The sequence below is a fragment of the Aspergillus wentii genome (assembly GCF_001890725.1).
Source record: "Aspergillus wentii DTO 134E9 unplaced genomic scaffold ASPWEscaffold_6, whole genome shotgun sequence".
NCBI classification, from domain to species: domain Eukaryota; kingdom Fungi; phylum Ascomycota; class Eurotiomycetes; order Eurotiales; family Aspergillaceae; genus Aspergillus; species Aspergillus wentii.
Window position 1 is genome coordinate 1195062 of NW_024467837.1, and position 22764 is coordinate 1217825.

General features: G+C 49.2%; 7 protein-coding genes across 7 annotated transcripts; 3 read left to right on the forward strand and 4 right to left on the reverse strand.

Annotated features, from left to right (window-relative positions):
- The first annotated feature begins 877 nt into the window (after window positions 1-877).
- ASPWEDRAFT_604837 (phosphate-sensing transcription factor PHO4) lies at window positions 878-3948 on the forward strand. Its single transcript, XM_040838522.1, has 3 exons — window positions 878-1859; window positions 1940-2987; window positions 3045-3948. Exons 1-3 carry the CDS (start codon window positions 1236-1238, stop codon window positions 3557-3559), a joined length of 2187 nt encoding a protein of 728 aa, XP_040686756.1. The 5' UTR covers window positions 878-1235; the 3' UTR covers window positions 3560-3948.
- Window positions 3949-4146: 198 nt separating this feature from the next.
- On the reverse strand, window positions 4147-6720 carry ASPWEDRAFT_159521 (putative DNA directed RNA polymerase III subunit Rpc82). Its single transcript, XM_040829766.1, has 4 exons — window positions 6572-6720; window positions 6451-6507; window positions 5412-6305; window positions 4147-5356 (listed from the first exon to the last, which is right to left on the reverse strand). Exons 1-4 carry the CDS (start codon window positions 6581-6583, stop codon window positions 4337-4339), a joined length of 1983 nt encoding a protein of 660 aa, XP_040686757.1. The 5' UTR covers window positions 6584-6720; the 3' UTR covers window positions 4147-4336.
- A 169-nt stretch (window positions 6721-6889) lies between these two features.
- ASPWEDRAFT_185518 (ubiquinol--cytochrome-c reductase subunit 2) lies at window positions 6890-8724 on the forward strand. The gene is made up of 4 exons (XM_040832086.1): window positions 6890-7289; window positions 7379-7553; window positions 7622-8481; window positions 8539-8724. Exons 1-4 carry the CDS (start codon window positions 7026-7028, stop codon window positions 8632-8634), a joined length of 1395 nt encoding a protein of 464 aa, XP_040686758.1. The 5' UTR covers window positions 6890-7025; the 3' UTR covers window positions 8635-8724.
- A 687-nt stretch (window positions 8725-9411) lies between these two features.
- ASPWEDRAFT_744022 (putative mitochondrial DNA replication protein (Yhm2)) lies at window positions 9412-11065 on the reverse strand (the record flags this gene model as incomplete). The annotated part of the gene is made up of 5 exons (XM_040839467.1): window positions 9412-9836; window positions 9980-10652; window positions 10726-10822; window positions 10881-10924; window positions 10990-11065. 5 exons carry the CDS (start codon window positions 11063-11065, stop codon window positions 9782-9784), a joined length of 945 nt encoding a protein of 314 aa, XP_040686759.1. The 3' UTR covers window positions 9412-9781.
- Window positions 11066-12024: 959 nt separating this feature from the next.
- On the reverse strand, window positions 12025-14080 carry cit1 (citrate (Si)-synthase CIT1). Its single transcript, XM_040835959.1, has 6 exons — window positions 13936-14080; window positions 13797-13861; window positions 13641-13725; window positions 12918-13582; window positions 12557-12857; window positions 12025-12495 (listed from the first exon to the last, which is right to left on the reverse strand). Exons 1-6 carry the CDS (start codon window positions 14050-14052, stop codon window positions 12307-12309), a joined length of 1422 nt encoding a protein of 473 aa, XP_040686760.1. The 5' UTR covers window positions 14053-14080; the 3' UTR covers window positions 12025-12306.
- Window positions 14081-17190: 3110 nt separating this feature from the next.
- ASPWEDRAFT_30196 (Nrd1 complex RNA-binding subunit) lies at window positions 17191-20095 on the forward strand (the record flags this gene model as incomplete). Its single annotated transcript, XM_040833375.1, has 8 exons — window positions 17191-17310; window positions 17387-17632; window positions 17884-17986; window positions 18115-19149; window positions 19211-19244; window positions 19302-19470; window positions 19528-19732; window positions 19797-20095. 8 exons carry the CDS (start codon window positions 17191-17193, stop codon window positions 20093-20095), a joined length of 2211 nt encoding a protein of 736 aa, XP_040686761.1.
- Window positions 20096-21065: 970 nt separating this feature from the next.
- Window positions 21066-22691, reverse strand: ASPWEDRAFT_115201 (O-acetylhomoserine aminocarboxypropyltransferase/cysteine synthase family protein; the record flags this gene model as incomplete). The annotated part of the gene is made up of 6 exons (XM_040828564.1): window positions 21066-21255; window positions 21316-21884; window positions 21960-22319; window positions 22389-22472; window positions 22536-22590; window positions 22639-22691. The coding sequence occupies 6 exons, from the start codon at window positions 22689-22691 to the stop codon at window positions 21066-21068; spliced, it is 1311 nt and encodes a 436-aa protein (XP_040686762.1).
- Window positions 22692-22764: the final 73 nt, after the last annotated feature.

Below are 22764 nucleotides of genomic sequence, written 5' to 3' on the forward strand. Positions count from 1 at the left end.
GCTATCGTCATGGGTCATGGCAGGGGACTGACTACTGTAGTATGCACTTTAGCATGTTACGGCTGTGTCGTCTTTTAGTTTCCAACCTCTGTATATTCCTGCTAGGTAGAATTTTTTAATATCGTTTATATCCAGGCTAATTCAATGCGTTATCAACCTTGATAACGAGGCGTTTTGCACAGTGATTCTTGAAGCGCAACTGGCTCTTAGGAACCCAGTAGCCGATGAATGCCATTTATATCCATCGCAGGAGGGTTTTCTCCTGGTCGATCCAGTCTCTATCGCCACCGCACGAGACTCGTCTCGACTGTTGACTGCGAAAACCCCTCCGACAGTCTGTATTTTACAGCCAATTACATACCGCCCCTGCGCTCCACCGTGAATCTTAATAGCAAATACCGTACCGGTATGGTAAATTATACAACTTCAACCTCACCGTCTGGAGAGTCGATGGATATAGACATTGTAGTGCAGTTCAAGCACGCCCTAGGGACACTAGGCTCGAGGGTGGGGATGTAGCAATATATGCTATCGCCATCGACATGGACGGTACAACATCCTATGCCATTTCCCATCCTCCTCTTCTCTTCCGGATTCTTTTCTTGCTGCTCGTGGCTTGAGCTTAAGATTAATTAGCGGCGAGCCCCGACCAAGGTTGGATGGAGAAGATCATCACTTTGCGCACAGAAGAGATTCTTATTATTCTTCTTCTGCTTTCTGTCTCAGTTTCATAGTCCTCCATCGTCGCTGATCGGTTAACAAACTCTCTTTTTTCTTTTCTGCCTCGACGGGAAATCATTCCCCTCCATCAGCGTTCCTTTTGTCCCCTCGGGTCGGATTCATCATCCCAAGTGCCTCATCCTCAACTTCTTCCCGACCTTCTCTCTCACCATCATCTCTCCTACCGACTAGGTGGTCTCTCTACTTCAGTCAACGGGCTTTTGCTCCCCTGCCATCTATTCCCCGTCTCTCCGCCCTCTTTTATATGCTGTAATATCATTCAAAAATTTCTCCGCTTTATCCACCATGGCTTCCAATCTTTCCTGCTGAGCCGTGCTCTCTCAATCGCCGTGTGACTGCGGCATCTTTGTCTTTCACCCATCACTCTGTCTCTTGGCCCTTTCGCTGTCTTTTCTTATTGCTACCTTCACTCGTTCTGGTCCCAATCTCGGGTTTTGGTGTGAGCCACAAAAGAAACCAGGTTGTCTCCGAATTTCCGTTTCGAAATCGCTGTCATGGAGCAAGAACCCTCGATATCCTGGCCGGGCCAACTTCAGGAGGAGTCGATCATGACGAACCCCGGTGACGATGAGTTCACCAACTTTCTTGAGTTTGGAATGCAGTTTCCCGACCTCGAAGGGCACGGACCCGGCAATCATGAACGTCACCCTGCCAGTTCCCTCCCCAGCACTGTTTCGTTGCCTCCTTCCACCGCGGCCGATCAAAACCAGATGGTCCATATGGATACTGAAGTCACTGCGCAGCCCTCGCCCTACAATCGTATCATGGACAATATCTCCCTTGACCTCCACAGCCAGGGTCAGGCTCAACCGCCGTCTGGTCAGGTTCCCCCGTCGTACTCCAATGCCGCGATGACCCCCGGGTTCTATGCTCAAGAATCTCTGCCACACCAACCTTTTCAGCATCCACAGCAACAGTCACAGGATCATTCACATCCGCCATCGCATTACCAATCTCTCCCGCCACAATCAACAAGGCAGTATTGCCCTCAGGGTCAGCCAATGATTCCCCCAACACCCAACAGTATGGAGCTCCATGGAAATGCCGCCAGATACCCACAAAGAGTGGACGAAAACCACGAGATGTACGATCGATACACTCGCATGAATGATGAACAGGTAGGCTCACCACCAATGGCTCTGGTCAGAACCCCGCCTATGTATAGGTTTGGCTAATGCATGCGCCCGCACTGTTACAGATCCTCTACACACCTCTGATTTCTCCCGCTATGACTCCCTTGGAAACTCAATTTCGACTTCCTGAGTACACTATTCCCGGAGAGTACTTTACTCCCCTCACATCCCCGGCCCTCGAAGCCCAAAACTCCAACGCGAACAATTACCCCTTCCATTCGACCCAACAGCAAGTTTCGGACGTCGGGTTTCTGCACTCACCCGTTGATACCGGTATCCCTGCGGCATCCACCCCAAATTCGCCGGGGATCATTCGTAAGCACCGTCGCCGGCCTTCAGCTACCTCTCGATTCGCTAGTCGAGCCAAGAAACAACAATCGCCCTCTGTGCGACCCCAGACACGAAAGAAGTCATTGTTAAACGTCAATTCGGATGAAGTACTCAATGGCCTCAGTCAGGACCAGGGTGGCTCCAAGCCACGTGCCAATGGTGGTAGCAGTTTACGATATGGAAGCAATGAGAGCTCTCAGGACTCTGTATCCCCTGAACCGCTCTCGGAACCATTGATGCCTCCACCTGCTCTTCCCCAGTCACGGAAATCTCCCGCAATGGGTCCGCAGTCAACCCACTCGCAGGCCGGTGGGGCTGCAACACCTGCAATGTTGATGCGTATACAACGGTCGCAGCACGACCAAGACCCGACGGGCCAGTTTACAGGTCAAGCAAAACTTGTGCCTGGCGAGTCGCATGACGACATCATGGAGGACGTCGTGCTCCCGGAGGCTGTGACGCCTACTTCACAGCTTTCTCGACCCCAGGTCGCTCGTATCGAAACTGCCACTCCTGCTGATACCACCACTGCCTCTGTTAAATTGGCCAGTGCTACTCCCTCTCTGGAACCCAAGTCCGCCCCGATTCTCGAACGGAACCCTAGTTCTATCGCCCCGAGTCCGCGCACAATCGCGATGCCTTCTCCTAGTGGCCCGGTTGGTAAGAAGTCCGACACACCCAAGATTGGTCCCATTGGCAGAAAACGACCGAGTTTGTCGCATGCTAGTCCTCAATTACGGCCTAAAATTAGTCCTAGTATCCAACCTCTAGTGCGTGGGGATGGTAAGTATCATAGTTACCCCTCCCCTTGACAAATGTATATACTAAAGATTCTTGCAGCTGGTAGCGGTGAAACATCCGCACTTTATCTGGCATCTAAATCAAATTACCAGCACATCTTGGATGGCACCCTACTTCCCGGCGTCTCATATCCTGAAACCCTGGCCGAGAATCTCAGCTCCAAACGAACGAATCACAAGCTCGCAGAACAGGGGCGACGAAATCGGATTAATAACGCCCTCAAAGAAATTGAGACTCTCATTCCTGCGGGGTTTGTCCAGCTGAAAAATGCCAAAGAAGCTGCGGCGTGCAATGCAAGGGGTGCTGAGAAGGAAAAAGATAAGGCCGGGAACCAGGCAATCAGCAAGGCTAGCACTGTGGAAATGGCCATCGACTACATCAAAGCACTGAGAAAGGAGCTAGAAGAAACGCAGGGGAAACTTGCGGCCGCCGAATCTCGTCTGAGTGGGAAAGAAAGCGAGGCCAATTCATCAAGCGCCGAAGGGAACACAGTGACCAAGAACACCGAAACGGAAGGTGTCAGTGGCAGTCCAAAGACAAATGACTCTACTTAATTTCGCGATTGAAATCTCGCAATTGAGTGTTTTGGGTTGTTCTCAACATTTCTGGCAATATCGTTCACGCGACATGTTCTACGAAACGAAGATACGGCTTAGACGGGGTAGAGGAAAAAGTAATTCTATGTATTCGGGTGCCGTTTTAGATTTAACTTACGGAGGAAGTTCTCGTCTTATTCATCTATCTATCCTATCTTCTTTACTTCGCTGTTTTTTGTTTTCTATCCTTTCATGCCTTTTCTTATCCTCTTACTTGGGCTTATGGTGGTGTTTGACATCGGATGTGGTGGTTCCTTTCTTGAAGCTTTCCTCTTGTTCGGGTTCAGCGTGGTATATTTTGTCTTCATTCTCTGTACCTAGATACTGATTCATTTCTCTTATTTCATACAGTTGTGGTGTATGGGCGGCTGTTGACAATTTGGGTATCTACATTTTAACTGATTTGATATCATCTGAAATAACAATAAGAGACCAAATGCTTTGAATTTTGACTATACATAAATGAATATAGTATTCTAGGGCACCATGCTTTGTGGTTCATAAGTAACATGGCAAATAGGATGTGAATAGATAGGCAAAGCGATGTTGTTATTAGATCCATGCTATTTTTGCTTCCTATAAATTCGACTCTTTGTTTTCGCCCTTTCCTGAAAACTATCGAGTAATAATAGTAATGTCTAGCCAAAATAAAACAAAATGCAATGCAAATGCGGCTTTTCACTTTCTCTCTTTTTTTTTTTTTTTTTACATTCCATCATTCGTGACAGGATGGTATCAATAGTCTCTCATCACAGCGATCATCTCATCCAGCCGGGCCACTTCTCCCAAAAGAAGTGCCTCTTTGGCCTTCCACTGCTGCAGAACCTGCAACTCCCCTTCTGATAGATACCGCTCCTCATTACCCTTGACATCACTCCGCTCTGTTTTCTCTAGAAACTCTTTGAGTCGGTTCCGTTCGAACTTCAAGCGTTGCATGCATCGAGACATGGTCTTGTACGTATCTTCCAAAACGCTACTCCGGATGCGATCCGGGTCGTAGAACCAGAGATAGATGGTACGCGAGGGTTGACGCTGCGCATCCCGAGGTACTTCCTGCAGATCAACAAATCCACCTGCCTGCATGCTGGCCAGAACCTGTCGTAGGTCCTTGAAAGGTAAAAGACTGATCTCTTGAAGACGCTTCTCATCCAATTTGCCCTTGGCATGAAGAACTCGGATAACGCGCAGTGCTACATCGCCATATCGGGCTTCTATCATCCGCTCTAGCTCAAGATTGCGGAGCTGGCGGGCCAAATGACGAAATCGCACCGTCCAGTTGATCACGCCACCGATGACAGCTTTAGACGTGAAATTGTATGGCGGTTGAGATAGAAGGCAAAGATGTTGGTCAACCTCATAGGTTCGACTAACACCAGATGATAACCCGTTAGTGCCTTCGTGGCTACCACCATTGACGCTGTCTTCCAATGGCCGTTTCCCGCGTCTATTGGGTACCTGCGAGATGTCCATAGGGCCGATGGACCCCGCAAGATCCAACCGCGGGTCAACATCCTCGGCCACCTCATTTAGTTGGATTGGAACTGAGTATTTGTCATTCTCCTCCCCTTCGCGAGGTATCTCAGAACTTTCGTCGGTATCTCGACAGGTCACGGTTTGGTACTCAATCCGTCGAAGCAGTGTGTCGTAAATTTGGGCCGTTGCAGGCGATGAATCTTGCTCAGCAAGCTCGATAAACCGGCGATTCCGGAGAGCAACGTCAAGTTTATCATAATTGACTCGAACGACCAATGCGGACTGAAACCAATGGCCTATTAGCTCCTCGTACACTATAACATTGAAAGAAACTCACCTCCATTGGAATCGTGTCGTGACCCATCTCGTCATCAGACCATTCATTCTCTTCCTCTTCATCCCCCTCGTCCTCATCGACAGCAGCGTAGTATGCTCGGGGTTTCTTGTTGGGCGCTTCAGCACCCCCGGCTCCAAATTTTCGTTTGGCACCCCGTGGAACTCCATTGAATCTCAAGCCGTGGGTAAGATCTCCATTCGTCCGTTCTTTGATCAAGTTTCGTGTTCCCTCTTTGACTGTTTCTTCAAATCTCTTGCCTTTCATAGCTTTTACATCAGACCTCGATTTTATCACTCTTTCTGCGTCCAAAATGTTGTCGGCGAGGCTCTGCATCTGAGCTTCCCGCACACGGATGATATAACCGTGGGCAGCTAAAGCTTTCAGGGTCGGGTGTAAAAGAGCCGACTGTTCAGAAGAGGCATGGTCACCATTGACCCCATTGAGCTGCTCCTCCTGATCCTTTTGCTCTTCCTGTCCCTCCTGATCTGGATATTCTCCATTTTCTCCAGTTTCCTCGTGTTCGCCGGTTTCTCCATAGTCATCAATAGCACCGTTGTTATTCAATTCTTGAGGACGAAGCTCTGGCAGGGTTTCAAGATGGCTGACTTGGGCGTGCCCGAGAAACATAATAGCCGACATTACAGTGGCAGCATACTTTCCCAATCGATCTTCAATAAACTCTAGGATCTTTCCGGTCCGGATTATGTAGTATGCAGACTGCAGGTTGGCCTCATAATAAGTGATGCCGTCATCGTAAGACGTGTAATGGTATACAAGGTGGTGTTGGATCATGGCGGCGAGGCCATGATGGAGTTGGCGATCAGTGAGGCGGGTATAGAATTTCAGGCGTGGAAGGGGGAGGCGGTCATAGCGATTTAAGGTCGAGAAGATGCGCTGGAGATTTGAGATTGAAAATCAGTCTACAGATTCCATGTAACAGCATCTGAATGAAGCCTCTCTTTCGGAGGATCGCAAATTCGATCCGGGCATGATTCTATTGCTGTGGGAAAAATGATCGAAACTAGCAGAGCAAGCATACCCCAAACAATTCTCCGAAATTGTCTTCAACTAGGAGCGCACAAAGCTCCGCGGCATACTATGACGCTCAATATCAGCAACCGATGCGGGTAGCGGGGGGGGAAGATCAGTCAGTCGCATACTTGGGACGTCATTGTCGGGCTTCTAGAGAATCACCCAGTTTCCAATTCTCTAGAAGAGGAATTAAGGTCACCGTGAAGTTCTCATGAGGGAAATAAAACGGTCAGAAATGGAAGTAAACTGCGTGATCAGGGAGCCAAGCCGAAATGTCCCTCTTTGCTTCTGTCTCTTTTTCTCTTATCGCAAAGCCTCCGACAAATCACGTGCAGCAACGGGTCACCTGATCTCACCTGACCCGGAGGACGAGGATAAGCCGGTTCCGCCCGCACTCGTCATTCTAGCCAATCAGCGCGCGAGTAATCAAGGCCCCGGCATCTTGAAGCTTTTCAGACATCGTTTCCAAACCGCCCGACGCCAGACTTCTGCTCCCCCCTCCTCCCTATACCCCCAATTACTCTCAAGCCCTACGGCTTTTTGTTTCCTCTCCTCCCCTTTCTGTCTCCCGCACATGCGATAATGCTGTCGCGGTCTACTTTCGCCCGAAATGCGCCCCGTGCGCTCCAGAAGCAGTGCTCTGCTGCCAGCGCCAGCAGCCGTCGGGGCATGGCCTCTGCTGTGACTCCGGGCCTCCAGTACGATGTCTCTGAGTCTTCTGGTCTGAAGATCGCCAACAGAGAAGTCTCGGGCCCTACAAGCACCCTGGCGCTGGTTGCAAAGGCCGGCTCCCGTTACCAGCCCTTTCCTGGCTTCTCCGACGTCCTCGAACACTTCGCCTTCAAGGTAGGTACCCTATGACCCAATTGCCTTCTCTGTTTGTCTTAAATTGCTACGAGGACTCGGGTTCTGACTATTTCACGTTCAATTGACAGTCTACACTCAAACGGTCGGCGTTGCGGATCACTCGGGAGGTTGAATTGCTGGGCGGTGAAGTTTCCTCGACACATTCGCGTGAGAACGTAGTCCTCAAGGCCAAGTTCCTCTCGAACGACCTCCCGTATTTCACGGAGCTTTTGGCGGAGGTTGCCTCTCAGACCAAGTTCCCAGGTAAGTCGACAGCATCGGCCCATCGGAGTTTATGGATCGGGTCTAATTCAGATTTTCTTCTTTTGCAGCCCACGAATTGAACGAGGTCGTCTTCAAACTCTTCAAGATCAGACAAGCAGCTCTTGCTGCCAACCCAGAGAACGTGGCTCTTGATGCCGCTCACAGCCTGGCTTTCCACCGTGGTCTGGGTGACAGCGTTACTCCTTCCAGCTATGTCCCAGTCGAGAAATACCTCTCCGCCGAGGCCCTCTCCGAGTACGCCCAGGAGGCCTACGCCAAGTCCAACATCGCCCTCGTCGGCAGCGGCCCCAACTCTGCGGACCTCTCCAAGTGGGCTGGTGAGTTCTTCAAGGAGGTCCCCAGCACCGGCTCCTCCAGCCACTACAAGGTTCTGCCCAAGTCTGCCTCGAAATACTTTGGCGGTGAGCAGCGTATCTCCTCCAAGGCCGGCAGCTCCGTCGTGATTGCCTTCCCTGGCTCCAGCTCTTTCGGCACCTCTGGCTACAAGCCTGAGGCTTCCGTTCTCGCTGCTCTCCTTGGTGGTGAGTCCACTATCAAGTGGACTCCCGGTTTCTCTCTTCTGTCCAAGGGCGCCCAGAGTTTCCCCCAGGCCCGTGCCTCGGCCCAGAACCAGACCTACTCTGATGCCGGTCTCTTCACTATTGCCGTTTCCGGAAAAGCCGAGCATGTTGCTGGTCTTAGCCAGCTCGCCGTCGACAACCTCAAGAAGACGGCCGCTGGCGAGATTGCTGGCGAAGAAATCAAGAAGGCCGTCGCCCTGGCCAAGTTCCGTGCCCTCGAGTCTGCCCAGAGCCTCGAGACTGGCCTGGAGGCCACTGGCTCCGCCCTTGTCAACGGCGGCAAGCCTTACCAGATCGGTGAAATCGCTCAGGCTATTGACAACGTTACCGAGCAGCAGGTCAAGGATGTAAGTATCCCTGTTTTGTATGATAATAGGGAATGTATAGCTGATATATATCAACAGGTCGCCAAGTCCTTCCTCTCCAGCAAGGCCTCAGTTGCCTCCGTTGGAGACCTCGTCCAGCTCCCGTACGGCGAGGAACTCGGCTTGACCGTTTAAATCCATGTATACAATACATACTAGACTGCCCTTGGAAAAAGCGTCACCACCCCCTCGATTTTTTATGTGTCTAGATCAATCTTTGCCGATATTTCCTTTATGATGTGGTTGTAGTTGCTTGACTGTGTAATACAATTGTACCCTATTCAATATGGTTCCATGTGCAATGCAAACGCTTAGGTTCTTATTATGTATTCCCCAATTAAATTTCTGATAACAAATACATGTTTATACCTATGGCAGTGTCTAGCCAGATTCTAGCGAAACATGTCTAGGGTCCTAGAAGTACGGCTGAAATACTAGTGGATCCCCTAAAGCTCCGAGGAAAAACAAAGTCGGTAAGATCCAGAGAAAAAAGACTATTGGTATAGGGGTAAGGTTATTATTGCTATTATTGTTATTCAGCGGGAATATGGTTAAAACCGTGTCTGGATGCTCTGCAGGTGTAATCGACGTCCTATTTGGTACACATGGATAGGGATTTGGCAATTCAAATTTGACTGTCAAAATTTTCTCTGCCGGCTCCTACAAGAATATAATGAAATTGTTGATCAACGTTGATTTGACCATGAAAGAGCCTGGCTTTGATTCTGACATGGTATAGCTACCTATTCTCACAAGAATACAGTGTATTGGCACCATTATAAAGATTCTACCAAGAGATATGTGCATTGACCGTCAAGTTTACAGTGCATGATAGGTATAGCTTCATGTGATGGTTATCATCTTCTATGGAGCATCAAATATTAATCCTATCATGTTTCACTCAGACTTCATGAATAGTATTGTTGTGGACTAAATATACTCTGCACTTGGCCAGGATGACTTCCAATGCTGTTCAATAAATAATACCCGCAACGGAAAATACAAAACATTCAGAAAATGATTTTCGGAATCATCGAACCCCCAGGAGTCGGCAATATTATTATTCATTATATCGAGTATTTGCCTAACATGACATTGATGACATACAACTCCAGTCCGATGCTACATCCCCTCAATGATCGGCGAATGTCTGATCCCTACCCTCGGGACATCTCATCCGATTGAAGGCCCGTACAATAGATACCAAAGGCCGAAGACCGGCTGTTACATCATCCACCCAACTCAAAGACCATGCATGGCAGAAGGGTATCTCAAACCTTCTCTAGTGCTTAGCGGTGACTTGGTCGCCCGTCAGTTTTTCGACTGTTTCCTTGGCCCTATTCGGTACAACGGAGACCCACAGGTTAGCCTATCTGTTTCCTCGGTTTCACATGGATGGGGGAAGAGTTTTTGCGGGGATGTCATCCCCGTAAACGCATTTGCTTCACAAGGAAATCGGGGGAAAGGAGCAAACACTTACATATCACCAAGAGCCACCATGCAGACGGTCTGCCAAATGCCCAGACCCACACGAGGAGTAACGCCACGGTAAAGACCCTTGAGACCATTCGACTGGTAGATATAGTTGAAGGCCTTGCCGACAGTCAAGTTCTTAGGGCGGTTGGGGTCATTGGTCTTGCTCTGCATCTCAACGCGAATGACCTCAATGGGCTGGTTCCAAGCAGAGAGACCACCACCCAGACCGGAGGCCAAAATCTTCTCAAAGGCACCAAGCTTCTGGCCGTCTTCCTTGCCAGTCACTTTACGGATCGCGGTTTCTGCCAATCGGGAAAGACCGAAACGAGAACCCCAGTTGGTAGTCTGACGAATGGCAACGGCATTGACACCACGGTTGATACCACGAATACCCTCCTTTCGATAGATGTCCATAAAAGTCGCGAAAGTGCTGGGGGGCTTCACACCCTGTGCGGCCATCTTGTGCTTGGTAATCTCGACAGTCTTCATGCAGGTACAGAAGCCCATGGTCGCATAGGCCTGGGCGATACCACCGACCATACCCCCAGTGATACCAGCAAGGAAGTCGGGAGCGCCGAGAACCTTAGCACTGAACTCAGCCTCAGACGCGACGAAGAGGAGGACGGCTCCCTTAGTGGAGGCCTCAATCCAGGCCCAGGGAATGAGACCTTGATAGTCTACAAGGATGGTCACCCCATGTTAGTTACCATTGTCCCACATATCTTGAAACCGGAACACAAGGACACTTACAACCGAGGATCCCGCCACGCCCCCAAATCCGACCCATAGCACCAGCGAAGCTGTCGCCCCGGTTTGCAGCCATGGTTGTCTTGATCACTTCCAGCGGCTAGACAGCTGTTAGTAGGGGAAATATGGAAGTTGGTCCGAATCATTTAGAAAAGTACCTGTCCCAACGATGTGACCTCGAACATGTTCAAACCAGCGCCAACTATAGAGATAACGGTCAGAACTGCATAACTCCCACGGGAAAATCACTAGCCAAGGGACACCTACGCAGCAAGTTGCTGAACTTGACGGGCTTCTTCTCCAGCTTGGGCGCGGAGGCCGCCTCAGGTGTAGTGGTAGACATCTCAAAGCCTTGGGGAACGCTGAAAGGGGCCCTGACCAAGGGATGTAGGGGGCTTCGTCGCTTAAGGGATCACGAAAATCGAGTGTTGCGTAAGCACGACCAGAACGATGATGTTCAGTCGAAGGGGCGATGGAGCTATGGGAGAAAAACGAGGTATTCGATGGAGGATGAAAGTGAAGAGAGAAAGGGGTGTGTGCTGGGAATAAATATGTCGGTAATGAAGAAGAGGAGAAATTCAGCGGACTAATAACAGGGCGAGCAATGGCCACGAAAGATAGATAGGTAGCTAGTAGCTGCAGGAAGAAAGGCGATGAAGTTCCGGAGACTATATTCCGCGCTCCGTACTGGTATCTACTTTGCAGTTCTCAGGCTGGATCGACAAAGCTGACCCCCAAACAAAGCGATTGGGGAGGCCCTAAACCCAATCGGGCGCTGGAGGGCGGCCCTGAGCACTATTCCGATTTCGGCCCGGCGGTGTATCAGCGGAATGTTCTTTGGCTGCTGGACTGCTCCGTTGAGCGGGCGGAGCAAACCGGGCGGATCCCAACAAGGCGACGAGAATCCGCAACAAACCGAAAAAGAAAATAGGCAAGAAAAAAAAAAAAGAAAAGAAAAGAAAGAAAGAACCGAAAGAAAAAAGGAGGGAAAAATGGTTGAGAGCACCGATCAGCGGCTCTCCCGCACCAACGCCAATCGGAGGTTTTGATCGGAGCATAAGGACAGCTCTGCCGGGCTGCTCTCAGACTGACCGCCTTAGCCGCGGACAGACATACATAGCACTACGACGATTTGATTTATCGGCTCACCTTGATCATTGGGTTGCAGTATGAGACTGAGACTACTCCAAGGAGTAATACACTCGGACTGCTCCCAGGAGTGTTGATGATGTCACCCACCCAATGGTTACACCACAGGAACTACAGCTTAATTGTGGATATAATTATCATGAAGATCATGAAAATCAATCTTTTAGTTGGGACGGATGTAACCCACCAAACATAGTACTCGATACTCGATGGATGGGATAATTTGGATTTAAGTGAAAAAGAAATGTTTGACATGGAAGTGCTGTTACAAGGCCCGCTCGAACCAAGTCCTATCATACATTAATTGAACAAACCCGAACACGCAGCGCGTCCCAGTCTATGATTATTGGGGGGAAAAGGGAAAAATAATACATATTGCTCTACTTGATCATAACAAATCCAACCCCCCAAAATTTCATATCAATCAAACCCGTTTTAAAGCTTAGCGCCAACGAGCTTGGCGTAGGCCTCAGTGCTGAAAGACTTGGGGCGCTCGATGGGGGCACCAAGAGCACGGTCAATGATCAGCTGAGGCAGGACACCCAAGGCACGGGAGACACCGAACAGGACAGTGTAGTAGTTAGCCTCAGTCAGGCCATAGTACTGCAGAAGGACACCAGAGTGCTGCAAGGCAGGAGTCAGTACGAGTGGATTCAAGGGAGTAATATAGCAGGCTAAAACTTACAGCGTCGACGTTGGGGAAGGGGTTCTTGGTCTTGCCATGCTCGGTCAGGACACCAGGAGCGATCTTGTAGACCTGGCTGACCAGCTTGAACATGGGGTCTTCGGGCAGCTTGCGGAGAGCGAACTCGCGCTGCGAGACGTAACGGGGGTCGGTCTTACGGAGGACAGCGTGACCGTATCCGGGAACGACTTGGCCGGCGTTCAGGGTGGACCACAGGTAGTCGGTGATGGCCTTGTCGCTGAGGTCGTTGCCAATGGCGGTCTTCATCTTGGTGAGCCAGTTAAGGACCTCCTGGTTGGCCCTGTTAAGGGTTGTTAGCACGCCGATCAAAATGACAGCTCAATATACAATATCGACTTACAATCCGTGGAGAGGACCAGCCAATCCGTTGAGACCAGCGGACAGAGAGAGCATGGGCGAGCTCAGAGCACTACCGACAAGGTGGGTAGTGTGGGCGCTGACGTTACCACCCTCGTGGTCGGAGTGGATGGTCAGGTACAGGCGCATCAGCTCAACGAAGTCCTTGTTGTCGCCGAAGCCGAGCTGGTTGGCCAAGTTGAAGGAGTAGTCCTTGTCCTTCTGGACGGCGGCAACCTTGCCGTCCTTGAAAACATTGCGGTAGATCTTGGCGGCAATGGTGGGCAGCTTAGCAATGAGGTCCATGGAGTCCTCGAAGGTGTAGTTCCAGTAGTCCTTCTTGTTGATACCCTTAGCGTAGGCCTTGGCGAAGGCGGACTCGTGCTCAAGAGCGGTCACGGCCAGAGAGAACTGGGCCATGGGGTGGAGAGTGCTGGGGCATCGGTCGATGAGCTCCTCAATGAACTTGGGGAGATCAGAGCGAGCAGCCCACTCGGCAGACAGGTCGCGGACCTGCTGCTCGGAGGGAACCTCACCGGTCAACAACAACCAGAAGAGACCTTCGGGAAGGGGCTCCTGGCCACCGGGAGCCTTGGGGAGAAGCTCCTGGCACTCAGGAATGGTGCGGCCTCTGAAACGGATACCCTCCTCGGAGTCAAGGACAGAGCCCTACACGGCGGGTTAGCTTAACAATCTCGTCATCGATCGTGAAGTTGTTATCACCCACCTCCCAAACGAGGGCCTTGATGCCACGGGCACCACCGTAGGCCTGGTCAAGGGTAACCTCGCCAATGACCTTGTTGCCGTGCTCCCTGTACAGATTCACCGTGGTTAGCAATTGTAGATTGCGGATGAAAAGAGGCGCGGGATAGGATATGCATACTTTCTGAGCTTCTTGACCTTCTCAAGCTCAGCGGGAAGGTTGTCGGCGAAGGTCTCCTTCAAGGACTGGAGTTCAAATCGGCGTTAGCAATTCATCCATCATTCATAAGGCATGGGATGCAACGGGAACAACAACAAACCTTGGCCTTGCTGGAGTAGCAGCGCAAGCCATTCAAGGCAGCGGACTGCACAGCCGGCTTCGAGGCGATGGAGGTAGAGCGAAGGGCAGAGGTTCCGAGTCTCAAGGTGGAAGCCATCTTGAATCAAACGGCTGTGGATGCGAAGTGGGAAAGGATGGATGAAGGTTGGATAGGAAAGGGGGTATAACGAGTAGAAGAGGTAAAAGAAGAAGTGTCCAACTTTTTCGGGGAGAAGCTCTTTTGCGGCCCTTTTTTTCCATCTGGCCGTACCAATACAACCGGTACACACATGGTACGGTAACTCCCGGCAACGAAGCGAGGCAATGGCTCGAGCGCGTACCGTACGGTAACGCTAGCCCCAACGCGGCCGGTGTCCCGAGTTTTTCGGCGGTCCTGAACTCCTAGGCTGCTGTCTTGCATGCATGTTGAGATTGATTCCTTACCCGCCAAATTCCGTTACCACGTCGTGACCGCTTCTAATCCTCTGGTAAATAAGAAGATAATAATAGCCTAATGAATGGTATATCTCTATAGTGTATTCTATACAGCTCAACAATTATCGTCCTACAGATTCTTGCGATATCGGTATGACTGTGTGATGACGATCGTGTCGGGATGATCCAGTTTTGTTGCTATTAACTGCTGTACAACCAACTTAACTAGGTAAGGTAATGACGTCGGCACATTGCCCATCCTGGTTGGCCCGGGCTTGTGCCGCCTTCCGAACATTATTGTTGAATGCCATGGTGAATTTTCAGGCGTCGTTCTTATCTGATCAGGCTATTTACATCTTTCAAATCAATAGCCTCCAAAAATCCCATGGTGCTGAGTATCCTTGTGGAACCAGGCGAGGATTCTCATACAATACACAGTCTAAATTGTATTTCCCCAGGGGGTACGCCAGCTAGGCCTGGTTACCTTATTCGACTCACCGAGTATCAAAACATCAAAATTCAGATACCCTGGCCTTTGTACCCCATACAATTCCATTTGGTGAAGTCAAAAAATGAGTTTGTTTTCATCTTCAATAACCATGATCATGTCTACGTGGCGTCGCCTTAATTTGAAACGGGTTGAAGCATAAAGCGGTTTCCTTTTGTCCTGGTATACTCCGTAGCACCGAGGCAATCGCCCCCTGCGCTCTCGCGATATTTCGGATCATTTGAACTCTGCTGGCATTGAGAGCTATCACTCGGTGCTATTATAATAATGTAGATTCTAGAAACTCGAAACAAAAAGCGGAAGAAAATCACCAATACTCCGCCCTACATGTACATAAAGACATTGAGATGTTGATGCTAACCAAATCGGGAAAGCAAAAGGACATCATGAACCAACATCTTAATAATCAGCCTTCTAGATGATCGAGTATAAACTCGAGTCCAGACGAGTACCATTCCGTTTTATCCAGACTGCAATTTATGAAAATGAAGAGGATAGCTGAGCGTAAACTCGTGTGCTTTAACTTCACAGGCAGCTGCAGAAGAGAATCATGGCTGTTATATCTAAACCGAGGCGACCGAGGTATAGCTCCATACCCTCTATAGGGGATATACACGGGTTTGTCAATTTATAAAGGTATTGAACTAGCGCTAGGCAATTGAAAACAATACTGTAAACTGGAGGATATACAGATAGCACCAGCCCTTTATCACATGACAAACGGCAAAAATCACTGTTGAGATACCAAGAATATATGTGGAGGGAGAGAGGGGGTAGATGCTATTCAAATCATTTACAGACATAGTATTTCAATGGCCTTTTTCCCAGATGCCAGATTAAGTAGAACCCACAGCATATTGGGTCTCTTTGAGATCATCAACACCTTCATAGCTACCCTATTAAATGCCAACGGTCTTGGTTAGTCTGCTTCAAACGAATGCTCATCATCTACAGAAAGGTGACACATCTTGATAGAATAATGAAATTGAACTGATTTCTCTCTCTTGTTTTCATTTATCTATATTTACTTATTTTTTTGTCTTGCTTCTTCAGCTGATAGTTTACTGTGAAAATTATATCATGTAGGTAGAATTACAGCAGGGTTCGAACTTGTTGCTATATTTGGCACGTTGTCTTGCATATTGTTGTCTTCGTCTTCGGTTCGCTATTCTTTAATACTGTCGTTTCCCATGACTTGTAAATATTCTCAGTCTCATCCATATCGAGTTACTTGAATATATACATAAGTCTTAACGAACACCAGTTATTTGGCTATATAGCAGTGAAGTTCCATAAAGTTAGGTACTTTATTCAAGGTAGAGTCTGCAATTCCCCACGAGGCAACTGGCCCCACCATGGCTATCTGGATGTGCTTGATGTCTACCTGACTTAGCCTCCTCGATATGGATGCTACTTTAAATTCATTTAAATAAGATATATTCCTATTACTAAACCAACACTACGCGACGATGTCTAACTAGTATCAAAAACCAGCTGTATTACCCCATTTAAATATCCATTCTGTAATTCCAGTATGTTTGAGTTGGCAGTGCGCCGCTATAAGTAGCAATCACATCTGACCGCAACAGCAAAAATTCTGGCAGAGTATGACTCATAATTAGTAGGTATCAATGTCGGAGGGACTCTGAGCTGAAACAACTAGATATTCTTATTCAAAGGAATCCCAGAGACACAAAAAAGAAGTGACAAAAAGAAAAAGTGGACCGCATGTAGGATTTCCTCTTCTAGGCTAGCGCGCAGCTGCACTTTTTTTTTCTGCCCTTCATCACCTGACCTCCGGCCGTTGTCCCTTTCTTTCTCTGATTTCTCCCTCTCCTCCTCAACAACCTCCATCATCCTCCTACCATCTCTTCTTCCCACTACGGGTCATCTGTACACCGTAAACCCACCATTTTCATCGCTCTTTTTCGTCGTCTCTCTGCAGATATTTCATTTTAGGTCGTACCCTGTACTGATACTCGTTCGCGAGTCGCAAAGCTCTGGGCCACTATCGCTTGGCTGTAGGCGGAAGGTGCCCCCTTGGTCGCCAGAGTGTGCTCGTGGAGTCCGTAGTGGCACGCCCACAGAAGTCCGCTTAAGAATCTTCAACTCCTTGAGGACCAGGATACAAGAGATATTCTTTTCTAGACAACATACTGGATCTCCCGGTAGAAGCGACTCGTTGGGAGTTGGGTACATTTCAGACACCTATTTAGTCCCTTTATTCGGGACGATAAAAAAAGCTTGCTTCCATCAAAATTGCGCTTTCCAGTACTTGATTTGATCTTTATTCATACCAACTCAAAAACAGCCATGTCGTCGGCTGTAGCAGAACTGGATAATTATCTCCAGTCCATGCTGGCCCTTAAGCCACCAGGTGTGTCGGGATCAAAAATCAACAGTATTACATCGCTTTGCACTGCCAATGTTCAGGTATGATACTCTTCCCGAGTGGACTATGGATTGTGAATCAAGCGGTTATGCTAACGTTTTGTCTTCATTCTCGCAGAACGAATCCGTCCTCATTCAAAAGATCTACACGCATTTCAAAAAGGCACCAGGCACACACAAGTTGGGCGTACTCTATGTCGTAGACTCTGTAACTCGACAGTGGGTAGATGCAGCGCGCAAGGCAGGCCAACCATCCGGTAGTGCTGCTCCTGATGGAACCTTCGCCGCTGGTGTTAACAGAGTGACCGAGCTGTTACCCGTCTTGATGACTGATATCATAAACAATGCTCCTGAAGATCAAAAGGTACGCTCTAGAAGAAATACGCAAAAAATCATCATATTATCACAGAACCTACGGGAATGCATAGGGCCAGTGAGACGCGGTGATTTCCAAATCTCACTACGGCCTCTTATAAGATCACTTCTACGTATCTCCCGCTATATATCCCCCACATCCTGCATAGAAACTGTGTCTTTTTTATGCTTTCCTAATCTCTCGTTGCGTTCTTTTGTGACGAATAGCTTAACTTACGTATTTGATCGTCTCTTGTATAGGAAAAAATCAGGAAACTGGTGGATATCTGGGAGCGTGGATACACCTTCCCTCCAGCCATGCTCACTTCCTTCAAGGAAAAATTAAACGCGCCTGCATCACACAGTAAGCAACCCCCTTGTACAACGATTATTACTTGTTACCCATATATCCGCGGGGCATAGTCCCTAAGTATGGAAGGGTAGCCGTTGATGGCTGAAAGATCTGGGAAGCGGAATCTGATGTATCACTAGATGTTGAATCCACCACCCCAGAAGGGTCTCCAGCACCAAATTACATCCCACTCGGAGGTCCAGCACCCCAGCAGCAGCAAGCAACAAATGGTGCCACTTCGACAACTCCTGCTCAATCCGCACCGGATACCTCCAGTATCTTGAAGGCTTTGGCAGACATGGCCAAGCAAAACACCGCCGCTCCAGCAGCTCCAGCAGTGCCTGCCCAGGCCAATCCTCTTAGTGCATTAAACCCACAGAGTACAGTCCCGCAGCCCGTGTCATCATCCGTAGACCAGGCTTCACACGCCCCGAACGGGCAGGCTGGTGTAAACCCTTATGCTGCCGGGGCTATGGCGACGCCGTTCGCGGCCCTGGGAGGTGTCGCTCAGAACCCGGCCTTGGTTCAACCTCAGAGCCAGAGTCACACTCCTAACCCACTGGCTGCTGCGCAAAACCCATTGGCTGCATTACTGCCACAGGCGACTGCAGCTCCCGCCCAACCGACTCCTACTGTAGCGCCGGATGCTCTGCAGCAACTGCAGCTACTGCAACTGCTAGCGGCACAGGGAATCCCGCAGGAACAGTGGGCCACAGCGCTGCAGATCCTCAGTCTGTCCAATGCCACCGGAATGGCACCTATGTCTGGGCAGGCTCCCGGCTTTAATCTACCGGGTCAGAGTGTCAACGCTTGGGGCCGTCCGGACTCTCAATCACGTGATATGGACCGGGACCGTGAAAGGGACTACATGCGTTCGCCCCCTGGTCAATATCGGCGCCGCTCCCGTTCCCCTGGTTGGGACAGACGTCGCGATGTGTCTCCTCCTCGTCGCCGCGATAGCCCCGTCTATGGCGAATACCATGGAGACTCACCAGGACGTAGGGGTGGAGATCCCCGCGATATTCGTGGCCGACGAGGCAATGACTATCGACAGCGCAGTCCTCCCGGTCGCAGACGTCGCTCTCCTAGTCCTCCTCGCAAGGACCCCAATCTGCCTCCACCCGGTCCGAAGTTTATTGAGTGGGATTACTCTATTGGTCAAGGAAACATTAAAGGTTCGTGCTCATTTGTTTTCTCTATATACGGTTTACAAGTATGCTCATATTCGTGATATAGTTTTGAGTAGGACTCTTTTCGTGGGCGGTGTCACGTAAGTTTTCACCAACAGCGGTTTCGATAACGTTATCTTGTTCTAACAGACTTGCAGGTCGTCCGAAGCTCATTTGCGCTCACTATTCGGCAAGTTTGGACTTGTTCAAACCTGCATCGTCAACATCGACAAACGCCATGCTTTCATCAAAATGATCAGTCGTCAAGACGCAATTCTTGCCCGGGATGGAATGGAATCCCACAAATCTGGAGAGATGCAGCTCAGAGTAAGTCATTTCAACATTGAGCATCCCGATTCATTTGAATTATCTAACAAATATTAGACTCGATGGGGTGTCGGATTTGGTCCCCGTGACTGCAGCGACTACCAGACGGGCATCAGTGTGATTCCTATCGAAAGACTTACTGAGGCCGACCGAAAGTGGATGCTCACTGCTGAATACGGTGGAACTGGGGGAAGGCCCATCGAAAGCGGTATGGTGGTTGAGGAGCCTGATATTGAAATCGGTGCCGGTGTCTCGTCGAAAGGTAAGTTTTCGATCCCTCTCGAGCCCTATTCAGATCATGATCGTGGCTAATCCTTTCTTAATAGCCATCAGCAGGCGTATTGCAACCGACACGGGGGGCAAGCGTGGGCCTGTGTCCTCTCGCACCCAGCAAGATCGTTTCCGTCGCCCAGAGCGCGACAATAATCCAGGTCCTGGTATGGGTGGCCAGGCCGATCGCGATATGCCTAGTGTCAACAATGTTGGCGTGCCACCTGCAGTGCCTGGATTTGGCTTCTCCTTCCCCGGGATGCCCATGTTCCCTCCTGGGTTCATGATGGGCGGAGCGCAGGCAGGGTCAAACACAGGCTCTGCACAACCACCACCCCCTGGTCAGGGCAGCTAAATTCGTCGCTCAAAAGTGCAGCCCACATAATGCATAAACTGGGATGCAACTGGAGTCATATTCGCCGCCATTCTATCACGATTTTGTTTTGATATGGTTTCATCTCTTTTTTTCTTTTATTTTTCGTTGTACAAATTCACTTTCACACCGGGAACTCGGCGTTTCAGCTACCATGTCCGCGGGAGGGAATGAGGCATGCTTGTATCATGTTGGAAGGTCCGTCAGACAAATTGACTGACCTTGGTTATTCTCGCATACGCTGCTTTACATCCTTATCGACTCTATATTTTTCCATGCACTACTTGCGGTGGCGGTTGCTATTATTCCGCTACAGCATCTACTAGTGGCATGGAGACTTTCTCTCAAACCCACGTCTTCTTTGTATGGTTTCTTTTTTTTTTTTTCTTTTTTTCTCGATTTCCCTTTTCGAAATTGTGTCTTCACATTCTGTTTCTGTACTTGGTATCGGTTTCAGCTTGGCTGGTATTGCTGGGCGGTTTTTTGTTTTTGTCGCATTCCCATCCAAAAATAACTAGTTACTCAGAGCAATAGCCTTTGCTCGGTTTTTCTCTTAGGCTTCGTTTTCTTTTTTTGTGAATACATTCCACTTCTGATTCTCTTTCTGTCCTATCAAAACGCTTAAGCTTCCCATCGTAGAGGAAATACAAAAACCCATCTCCAAAAGAGTTGGATATCGTGCGTTGAATTCGAGCCATAAATATTTCGTCTCATCGCTATCGTAGGTCATTGAACACACAAAAAAGAACACCCTAAGATGTCTACACATTTCCTTGTCCTCCTGTGTTGCGCCAGGCCAATAGATCATCTCTTATACGTACTCATTCATCCTGCAATAATTAGGGTTCGATTTTTTTTTTCTTTTTTTCCCCCCTTCATCTTATCTTTGTATACTCAGTCGTAGTTTAGCCGATACAATCTCATTCTCTATATTCGATATGAGAGTGGTCTTTTATGCATTCAAAGCCTTTGCGGCCTTGAAAGACTGTTCGAAATCAGCAATAATATCGTCGATATGCTCGGTTCCGACGGAGATACGGATGCCATCTTCGGTGACACCCGAGTCGAATTTCTCTTGTTCAGAGAGTTGTTCGTGGGTTGTCGACCAGGGGTGAATGGCAAGAGTCTTTGAATCGCCGACACTATATAAATTATTAGTACGGTAATCTCCTGGCCCTGGCTAGAGCAAACACATAACATACTTTGCCAAATTTGAAATCAGCTTGAAGCCATCAACAACCTGACTACCGGCAGCGGCCCCTCCCTTCACACCAAAAGACAAGACACCACCGAAGCCACGGGTCAAGAAACGCTTCGCTGTCTCGTGGCTGGGATGGTTTTCCAGGCCAGGGTAGGAGACCCAACTGACGTTCTCGTTCTTTTGGAGCCAGTCCACGAGGGCGGTGGCGTTGCTCGCATGGCGTTCAGCACGCAAGCTCAAGGTCTCGAGGCCCAATAGGAGCTGCTGCGCAGCGAATGGGTTGAGCGCAGTACCAAGATCACGAAGAATCTCAACACGGACACGGATAGCATACGAAACAGGCCCGAAGGTTTCCCAGAATCGCAGGCCATGGTAGCCTTCTGATGGCTCGACAAATTGAGGAAATCGTGCTGCGTTCTTACCCCAGTCAAATTTCCCGCTGTCGATAACAACACCACCGATAGTAGTACCATGTCCACCAATCCACTTGGTTGCACTGTGTACGACAATGTCAGCGCCGTGCTCGATAGGACGGCAGAAATATCCACCAGCCCCAAAGGTGTTGTCAACCTGTGGAAGCGGGTTAGTCGATAAAAATATTTCTTTTTTCCACTAGCGGCGAGGGAAGGATTGCGAGTTACTCACTACTAAGGGAACACCCTTTTCGTGGGCAACTTTAGCAATGGCCTCAAAGTCAGGCACATTGTAGCGAGGATTTCCGATACTTTCAACATAGACAGCCTTGGTACGATCATCGATGGCTGCAGCGATATCCTCGGGCCTTTCACCCGGAACAAACTTGGTAGTGATTCCCATTCGAGGGAAAAGGACCTTAAACTGATTGTATGTGCCACCATACAAGTTGGTGGTGGATATAATGTTGTCTCCGGCGTGGGCTAGAGCTGAGATGGCCATGAATTGAGCACCTTGTCCAGAAGATGCTGCGACGGCCGCAACACCGCCTTCCAATGCAGCGATACGCTTTTCGAATACGTCTACAGTGGGCTATTCAAAATGGTGATGCAATTAGAGAGCGAGTGGTAGATGTTTCGAAGTTTCAAATGTTGTACTCACATTTCCAATTCGACTGTAGATGTTTCCAAGCTCTTTGAGACCAAAGAGTCGTGCTCCGTGTGCGGAGTCATTGAAGGCATAAGACTAGATCAGCGTATAAAGTAAGCTTGTGTGCATCAGGATTAGAGAAAACAAGATAGGACGGACAGTAGTGGCATATATAGGCACGGCGCGGGAGTTTGTTGCAGCATCGGGTTCATGGCTCGATGATGGTCAGCCCAAGCTCTCCTCACAGGTAGCGAGAACGTACCCAGCATGAAGCTGAAGAGTCTCGAAACGAAGGTCCTGCTGTTCGGAAGACATGATTGATGACTCCGGCGGGTTTTGACTAGCGATTGATGCTGTTTTTATAAGAAATTACGGAAATTTCTGTGCC